This window comes from Anser anser (genome assembly GCF_964211835.1).
Source record: "Anser anser genome assembly, chromosome: 5".
Lineage (NCBI taxonomy): Eukaryota > Metazoa > Chordata > Aves > Anseriformes > Anatidae > Anser > Anser anser.
In genome coordinates, this window is record NC_139725.1 from 32,801,176 (window position 1) to 32,811,277 (window position 10,102).

The window sequence follows — 10,102 nt, forward strand, 5'->3', positions numbered from 1 at the left end:
CCAGATACACCCCACCCTCCAAACCAGAGGAGAAATCAAAAGATTCATACATTTACACTTCCTATTTTCAAAACCTTCAAGTCAGCCTCCTCGTTGCTGCAGGAATTTTGAATGTTTTCTGTCTGCAAGGCCTTCGTGATAACTGCATACCTGTAACGGGGCTATGCTCCAAATAAGTAAAACCTTTAGAATTATCAATACTGGGAATTTGGGAATAGGAAATGTTGAGGGCAGGTAAAAATATTAGATTTACTTGACACAATGTTATTTGCCACATAACAAAAATGAAGGTGTTAGCAGATACACTGAAAATACTACCAGTCCTGCTCATATGTACCAATAAGTTGAATTCTTTACATACATTATGCATTCATATACTGATTCAGAAAGATAGTACCTTTTTATTTGCCCGCAAGGATAATGTAACGAGAAAAGTTTGCTGGAGAATGAAGAAGGTAACGAAGGTCATTGTGAATGAAAATGCTTCTAGGTCTTTACTGGTTTTCTTTCTGCCAAATATATTCTATACCACAGGGATCTGGAGCAGTGTATTTTCTTTGAATCTTATGGATGCTTGGTATATATCTGTTCATTCGGAAGACTTCTGGCACAAATGGACCCAAGACAAAATTACCAACATAGGTGGGTTACTTTTATACAATAATATTGTTTTAGTTTCTCCTTTTCTTTCTTTTTTCTCTTATGTGCTGCTGTTGTCTCACTGAATTTTTCAAAGCTATTGTGGAGTTCCCTCTTCTGGGCTTTTTGTAATCCACATGAAAAACCAGGAGGAAATTCATGCTATGTATTACCACATGGTAATCATTTTAGTTGTGTGAGGAAAAGAATCCATGGGATCTGTCACAGGAAAAAAGGGAAATGGCCTTCATACAAGCTATTTTCAGAGCACAGGGGTAAAACTGGGGAAAAAATGTATAGTAGGAGAAAATATAGTAGGAAAAAATATATAGTAGGAGAGCTTGGAGGCCTCCCCTGGTGATCCACAGGATTCTATTTTGTCTCTTTGAACCTGGATTGTGGCATGAAGCTTCACAAAAAGAAAAGAAAGCACCATTCTTGTCTGTCTGGAGTCTACAAAGCACAAAGACAAACTTAAGTACTATTGTAGGTCATTCTAAATTACTCATAAGGATGAGATCTGCAAAACTTGCTACCAAATTAAGAAAGATCTGCAGGGTAGGATTTCAAGGGGAAACATAACACAGACATACTGGGGGGGAGGAGGAGGGGAGATGAGAAGGAAGAGGAATGTAGCAAAAAGGGTGATTTATTTTATCTTCTTGCATGTGTAGGGGTTAGTTTCTGATTGTTAAAACAAGGAGCTTTTATTTGCTAGTAAGAGACATTGTGCTTATGCCTATTTTATTTGTGTGATGGAGAGATTATCTGTAACATGAGGTAGCAAAGGAATATAGGGTAAATGCAGGATATCGTAGCAGGTAAAATCAAAGAAAAGCAAAGTAATTTATAGTAGAAGAAATGGATTCATTTACAATACAAGCAAGGCTTTTAACACTATGGACTGAGAAGAAATGAATTTTTTCAAACTTAGCTGAAAACTGAGATTTGTGGAAATTCTGGTAATGAAAAGAGCAAGAAGTCAAAGTTTTCCCAAACATGTTAAAGCAGATTATGATTGCATAGATTGACCTCCACAGTGATAGCAAATAAAATAATTGTTATCCTTTCTTTTGCAGATGATGAAACCCTATTCCCTACAAGACCAAATGAGCTGGAGACTCGAGTGGTTTGTCCCACTGACAGCTTTTCAGACATTTTCCGAGATGTCGTCATGTTACGCCCGGCAGCTTCAGAAATCCCTAACTTCCTAAAGGGCCTCCAGATGAACAACAACTACCTAGAGAGCCAGTTTTCTACATGGAAAGGTATGGTAACAACATCCTGCTTTTAGGTATATATTGAACTATCCTTTAAAAATGAAATGATGCTGAAGGGATTATTAAGCTGGCTTTTAGTTCTGTTCCCATTCTCTGATAATATTTGAAACTGTCACTGAAAAAGGTGAAATTAGTCAGTAGGAGAGGCTTCAAAAATAAGTTCCTAAAAAATTCGTGAAGACTAGCAACTGATAGGCCCTGATCAGTCAATCGGCATGCATCTGCTGATATGCCTGCAAGCTGGCCAGCCTACATGCTTATGGCATGGGACTAGTGCCATCATACGGTGTCTCTTGCCCAGACAGTACTCAAGGGGTGTTTGGTGGAGCCTTGTTTCACGTTACCTTCTTACTTGTAAGCAAGATACAATGTTCATAACAGTATTCTCTGTTGCACCATTTGGGAACCTGTACTGGGTCTGGTACCAGATCTTCTATGTTCCCCAAGGAGCTGTGGCTGCCTACCTTAACATCTTTGTGCCTGTTCTCACAGCATACCCAGCATCAAACATTTTCAATATTCAGCCTGTTGAGACAGTGAGATGTTATTTTAATTTTTTTCCCTATTAAAGAATTTCTCCTCCTCAGTCACACAAAACTAGGGGATGGAATTAATTCTGTTCTCCTGACCCTCAAGTTAACCCCTTTTACTTACATGAAAGCAAAAGAAATGGCAAAGTAAATAGTGGAAATAGGAAGTCAGATGAAGAATCCAGAAATGACTGTACAGTAGCTATCAGCTATGGGTCTGAAACATACAAAAAGATAATACTCCTTTTGGCAACAATTGACTTCCTTCAGCATACCCATGCATCTCTTGTATTGAGTTCCTCTCAAAAACTAATTCTTCTTCTCTAGACTGTGAGCTTGACTCTCGGCCCAACCACCTGACAGGAGCAACAGACTACCTCATCTTGATTGATACTGCATTTGCCTTTGCCACCAGTTACCCACCACTTACAAGACCAGAAAGGAAAATGGATGTCATTTTGCATTTCAACTACAGCTCAGGTTCCCAGACAGGGGTGAGCCTTGTACATTCTTCTTTGTTGATATCTCTGCTTCATCATTCAGTTCCCAGAATGGCCAATCCTCTACTCATAGAAACTCTCTTTTCAGTACCTGTGCAGCATTAATAAGCTAACATTTTACCAGGGTCATGTGCATTTATTGAGCAGTACTTTATTATCAGTAAGTAGGCACTTAGTAAACTGAATCTGCCCATTTTATACCTAAATGTATTTTTGTTGATCTGCAGTCAGTTAGATGTAGAATGGATAAAGCTAAACACATTTAAAATTTTAATTATTTCAACTACTGTAACACCCATTCTGAAAAGCAGAGGGGTGATTCAGACCACCTGCTGCCTGGCCTTCCAGAGCTTGGTTCCATATACAGTCTACAACACCTAAATTAGGTACATGCCATAATCTGCCAGAACTTGGCCCTTACTCCACAAGCAATCCCAGCAAAATTGGGTTTGGTCAAATTCAAAGTATTCCTGGTATGTTCTGATGTTTTGTTTTGTTTTGTTTTCCTATTATGGCAAACCAGCCTCTGAAAGAAGCCTCTAAATACTTTGCAAACCAAGGAATTCCTTTCCCTACTGAGGTGCCAGATGATCAGGAAACACCAAATCTGAAGGAATGCTACATCCTTGGTGACAAGGAGAGTCCAGAGACCCCTATTGTGATATTTTTCCCTCTAGTAAATGACACCTTCAAAGAATACAAAGCACCTGGTAAGTTTACAGCAACCCATCATATCATCAGAGGCAGTAGCCTTCTATTTTCTCTTTTTTTTACTGTACAATATCTGTTGTTCAGACCATCCTGTAAACAACTTGCAGGTTCAGACTCCCTTTGCTTAGATCTGAACCGTATCAGGGAGATTAAATACATAAATTTTCCTCAACAGTAGAGCAGCAGCTGGGATCAGCCTTGAGCATAAATGCCCCTCTTCAGGTTTGAGTTTTTTGTGTGTGTGTTTTTTTTTGGCTTTTCATGGGTAGGTTCTAGAGATAAACAGTGAAAAGTGTATTCTGTTTATCTGCAATGGCAGAAATTAGCAGTGCTATTTCCTCTCATACTTCTCATCCTTTCCTGTTAGAGAATACTCTTGGGAATCTAAAGATTTCATTGTTTAAAATCATTTCCAGGCTTACTGTTACGCAGATAACCTTGAAAACAAAAGTGTGAACTGGTGAAGCAATTAAAATATAGCACTGAGACGTGCAGACAGTTTCTGTTCGCTTCAGTGGGTCCTACTTTGAAACTTAAGAGAGTTTAAATAGCAACATTGCCAGTCACTTCAAAACAGACAAATCCTAAATTCTGGTACCGTATGCCAGATCTACATACTACCCCTGTTGGTGCCAAAAGTCTCAGTTACTGCTTCTCCAGATGCTAAAATCCCTAACTCATGCTATGAGAACACTTACTTTTTAATCACTTCAAAGCCCCACAGCATACTGAAAACCAATAGATGGATACCTGAGAGGTTAGTTTCTGCAGTTGTCCTTTGCAGTAAGAATTAGAATGAGAGAAAAGGAGAAAGAACTAGAGCAGGATTATCTCTGTGGATTAACTTCTCTGTAAACTCTGTGAGGGAGTTTACCTCCCCTCTCAATAATTAGCAGAACCTAGGGATGTTGTTCCTAACTCTGCTACCTACCTGTATGTCAGATGGTGTGCAGGTGCTATATGGCAACATAAATCATCAGGAAGTCTCAAAAGGGGTGTTAGTAGGTGTGTAGGTGTATGCGGAGACCTGCATGAGATCTGTATACTTACATGCATACACTTGAAGCGAGCCTGACTGTTTCAGTTGGTGGCTGCAAGCTGAGACTAAACGGAGAGAACAGGTCCTTATCTGACCATCACACTTGAAGTCTCAGCTGAGCTGAGAAGGGCTCAACATGTCATAGAATCACAGAACGTCAGGGATTGGAAGGGACCTTGAAAGATCATAGCAGCTGAGATCAGCTGCTGTTCTGACTTATGGTGACTTATTAAGACGCTAAAAAAAGTGAGGAGATGCGCATTATATATTCTGCATCCATAAATTTGTTGAGATTTGTGATCCCCAGATAAGCTGTGGATATTCTTCTCCCAGTACCAACAACCCACTGCAGAGGTCCCTACAAATGTTTGCTCTGTGAGAGCTTGCAAATGAAGTTCTGCACTGCATTCTGCATTAGCTTTGGATCTGCTCTCTACTGCTAAGTGAATTAAAATAAGTTAATGGAATTTGTTTTGAAATCATCATATACGATGGATCTAGAATTTGAAGAGATGACGCTTGTGAGACTACTTGCCTAATTATTTTGCTTCAATCAGTGATATATGAGTTGATAATGCTAGGATAATGAAATGGGCATGAAAAGTCTTTTCAGTGTCCCTTCCAAAATTCAGTGATTCAGGGACTACTAGGTTCAGTCTCATTTCTGACCTTACATAAGGCTTGTAGTTATAGTAGCAGGTAGCTCAAGGAAATTACGGTAAATATTCATGCCATCTGCTCCTGGGTTATATCAAGATAATGGCTCTGTGAAGTCTCTGAGTTTAGACAATAGAATAGTTTTTTAGGTCTGTTTTCTGTATCTTTTACAAATTCTTCCCAGAATGCAACAAGAGTCATTGTAGCAGATTGTGCTGGATTGAAGATAATCTGTAAGGTCATTGGAAAGGGAGAACTGCCTTTGGAAAGTCTGAACCACAGAACTGCACATATTTACAGCAGTAAGGGAAATAATAAGATGTGGAGACAAAGAAGGAACAGAAAGTTGCTTGGAAAGAAACTCTGCTGCAATGATGTCCTTGCTGCACTTACCTGCTTTGGGAGAAGGCGAGGAAAGAGGGGAAGAGTAAATGCAATATTCTTGCCCCCTTGGATAGAAATGTAAGGTGCTGCAATGTCTGGAAGGTGGCAGCAAGGGGAGGCTGGGGGTGCATCAGCACTGAAGGTGACCTGGGTACTAGGCTGCTGGCTCACCCCAGGGCTGGAGGATGATGTAGTGTGGAATGCAGCCTCACACCCCGTGCTCAAAAGAGGAGCTACTGTACTTGCTCTACTTGTCCTAGCAACTCTACAAGTACCGAGAACAACCCCTGCTCCCCTCACCACCACCAGCTTCTCCACATCCTGCTGTTAATCAAATATCCCAACAATGAAATACCACTGAAGTGATCAATAGTGTGTGCATGCCCAAGAAACACCCTGACCCTAATCACTTTTTTGCTTGTTAACCAAGTCCCTGTTTGTCCCTTAGGGGTGAAACGTAGTCCCTCGGAGATGGCAGAAGGTGACGTTGATGTTGCCAATACCTGTGGTCCATACTACATAAACAATCTGAGTTATTCAGAGGAAGATTTTGACAAGCTGGTGAACCTAAGTTACTACAATGTCCAGAATAATAAAGACTTGATTATTCAGGCCTTGCGTACAGCAGTGGAGAGGAAAAAGCAGCAAAAGAAACAGCAGCCACTGCAGAAACCACCTGGTGGTGAGTGTATGTGCGTGCCCAAGAGACAGGAATCCCAGCATCTAGCCAACAGCACAGTCCTAAGGAATATGAAATAAAATATCTGTGAGCCCTGTTAAGAGAAAAAAAATCACAAGGATCTTGATTAGAAAGAGAAAAGCTAAAGAATGCTAAGAAAGCTTTGTTTGTCATCAGAAATGCTAGGGCCTGTCTGCCAGTGAAGGAAATAAACACAGAAAGCAGAGCTTTTCCTTAATAAATTAATGTGCTTCCCGCGTTGACAACTCCAGGAGAGTGGCGAGGTGAAGCTGTGCCACGCTCTCAATTGCAGAAGTGACCTTTCAGGCCAAGGCTGAACTCTGTGGACAAGAGATGGTGAGGAAGTTGATGCTGGCAGTGTTTGTGTTCTACCTGTGCTATAAAAAGAGAGGATTGTAAGTCCAGTAACAGAGAACAAAATCCACTGTTTCTAAGTGAAAACCAAGAAGACAGCTATTTGTAAGCTAAGGATTCTTTATGTGAATGTAAATAAATATTAAACTTTATATAATAAAACACTTTCTTTTTGAGTCAGAGTTACAGGAAATAAACATTTTTTTGCAGCAAATATATGTTAGAGCAATTTCTTTTAGGAGTTTCTTCCTGTACCAGAAAGGTGACTTCAGCAACATGCAAACTTATTGCATAGCTGCTGAAAAAGTACTGAAGAAGAAATAACACTTGCTCCAGGCCTAGATGTGAAGTGTCTCAGGATCCTGGGATCATTTGAGTTTAAGGATCATTTAAGGATCATCTCTAGAAGAACTGACTAATTTATTTCAATACACCAGATATGTGTTACTGATACACATCGAAGATTTAAAAGTTTAAACTTTTTTGAGATATTACATTTGAAAAGACATGAGAAACATAGGCACAGCTGATCTAAAATTGTATTCTTAATATCACCCAAATGTGATTTTTTAACTTGTTGCAGAGCAGTCCAGTGGAAGTTAGCAGACTATTAACTTTTGACTTTCTTTTATGTTTTGGTCATCGCATTAACATGGCTTCTTTCATATGAGCAGTCTGTTTTTCTGAAGCAGATATAGCAGGTCTAATACCATTTAGATAAGGAGCTGGAACCTCATCTGAACTCTGTAAAGTGCTCATCCACCTGTGAGAAGTGGGAATCAGGCTCTCCTGGAATGCAGAGAAAGACATTATTCTGTGTGGAGAGAGTCCAGGAACTTAAAGTTATCTGCAAAACAAAATATAAGCCATTTATAAGCCTCTCCATTATATTATGCAGGAATAGATTTGAGAGGAATACGCAGAAAGAGAGAAAGAGAGGAAGAGTTCATTTGATTATTGAGCAAAACAGAGCATCTCTGATGGGTGGGAGAGAGGCATGAGTTTCTAGTTGTCTAAGTTCAGTGTTGCTCTGTTCTCAGTGCTGAACACAATTGGAGTGCTGTGCTTTGACAGATGGAATCCCAGGTCTCTGTTTATTCTTTTTCTAAGGTAAGTTTAACTGCTATTCAATGTTATTGAATTATTTATTCAATGTTATTGATTGACATGTATCTACCAGCCTGCAGCCCCTTGATACGTTTCCTGCAGGCTTTCCTGATCGTCTGTTCTGCTGTAGTTTATTTTAGCAAGAGATCCTATTGTTGTAGGTTGAAAATGGAAGTCTTAGAAATCCCTTTGCCCTCAAAGTCAAGGGTCTTCCCCAGGTGGTGCAGAGAAATGTAACCCTTCTGTCTCCCACTTAGGTCAGTGAACACTTACCTCTCGGAGTGTGCTGCAGGAGCCTGCACAGCTCCTGTATGGGCTCTGTGCCCAGGGTTTTCCTCCCATGGAAACCAGAGGGTGAAGGTGGCAGTCGTGCTGATGCATGCTGGCTTTCATCGCAATATTGGAATGGACATAACCAAAGGGCACAGCCAGACCTGGGAATCTGGAAGCACTCCCAGTTACCCATATACAGTTGGAGCTTTATTGTCTGAAGGGCAAATTCTCCCGCTGACAGCAGGAAGCATCTAGGCAGGAAGTCTGAAGACAAGCAGAGCTAGATGTGTGAGTGCAAACACCTCCTGGCTCTTCCTGCAGCTTTCCAGTTACCACGAAAGGGTCACAGAGAACAATGGACACTTTGCCCCATTTTAAAAAGTACACAGTGGGACTGAAATAATAATTCATGGCTTTGAGTTCCCTGTATTCAACAAGAATATAGAGGAGAATGAAAGGGGTAACCAAAGGGGTAACCATCTCTCTTTTAAAACAGGACCCAAGGGGAAAAAGCAAAACTGGCAAGCCACAGACTCGAAGTTAACAAAGTAAAGTAGTTCTTCACACACCATGCCAGTATGCTATAGACTACTTTGCCTCTGGATATTGCTGTTGATAAATGTTTATGTAGGTTCAAAAAAAAATAATTAGTGGTGCATTCACTGGGCAGTCTTTAAGGGCTAAAAAATACATGGGCTCTGCATCTGCCTCGGCCCTGCACTGAATCACCAGGTCGCAGAGGCTGAGAGGATAGCCTGAGGAAGAATTGCAACACTCTTGCCCTCTTTCTGTGACACTCTCCAGTCACCAGATGCTGGCTGCTATAAGACTAGTGGGCAGGTGGCCTGAACCCAGACTTAGGTTTTCCACAGCTCAGATATTTTTGCAAATAATAAACGCTCTGGAGTATTTGGAACTGCTGAAAATGTGGTGACACAAGACTGGTTCAAAAAGAAATTACTACACCATGTTAGCAACACACAGTATTGCTCTTTGCCACATAATGCTGATAGTTACATAGACTGCTTTACACCCAGCCACAAACCATTTGAAGAGGGAAATCACTCTCTGTCCAGAAATACTGAGAAAACAGACAAAAAAAAAAAAAAGTTAATAGAAGCCTGAATGCATCAATGAATTCAATCCTTCACGTGAAAGCAAGTGTCTTGGCATCTGCCATTTCAGTGCATCTACGGAAACCAAAAGGTTACTTGTAATGATGCAATTTGTAAAGGTTACTTGTAATGATGTCAGCTGAAAGAGCCCTGAAGTAACAGGGGGAAGATGGAAGGGGGAAAAGTCATAAAAATGAGAGGAATACAAAACCAAACTACAAAAAAAGGGTATTTCAAAAAATGAGGAAGCTGGCCAACATACCCTACGTGAAGTGGTATAAAATCTTTAGACTCAGCATGGAAATTGCAACAAAGCATTGCAAAACACATGCACAGCCCTAAATAAAATGTGAAGCAAGGAGCCAAGAAAAGACAGGGTGGCTGAGCTCAGGGCTGAGCAGTATTAAAGCCTAACCTCTTCTTTGAGGAACAGCATGAGGAGGAAGCAGACAGGGAAAGGGCACATCTAAACCTGCTGGTGCATTAAGAAAAGAGCAAGAGCACATGGAGATGAGGTAATATTCATGATGGAAATTAGAAGGAAGAGAGGTAAATAGCTAAAAATGTGACTCAGGAGGTGTGCTGGACCAGCAAAAAGGGATTGAGAATGTAAGGATATTGCAAAAGATGCAATGAGGTAAGACTGCGACACAAAAGTTTTATTTCCAACAGCGTTTTTACACACAGACTCAGCAAAAAAATGTCCACTTTTTTTTTTTTTTTTATCTGGGAGCCCAAGCTTTCATTTTTTAAGTAGAGAAGTGACATTCATTTTACTAATGTAAAATTTATGAACTAATGCAATGAATGTAC

At 40.3% G+C, this 10,102-nt stretch overlaps 1 protein-coding gene across 1 annotated transcript in view; it reads left to right on the plus strand.

The window, feature by feature from the left end:
• Positions 1 to 8,069, plus strand: part of LOC310901141 (uncharacterized protein) — a 67,756-nt gene extending 59,687 nt beyond the window's left edge. The window contains 5 exon segments of the mRNA XM_083840265.1: positions 535 to 642; positions 1,719 to 1,907; positions 2,777 to 2,943; positions 3,473 to 3,659; positions 6,189 to 8,069. Coding sequence (XP_083696391.1) covers positions 535 to 642; positions 1,719 to 1,907; positions 2,777 to 2,943; positions 3,473 to 3,659; positions 6,189 to 6,499 — 962 coding nt within the window. The 3' untranslated portion in view covers positions 6,500 to 8,069.
• Positions 8,070 to 10,102: the final 2,033 nt, after the last annotated feature.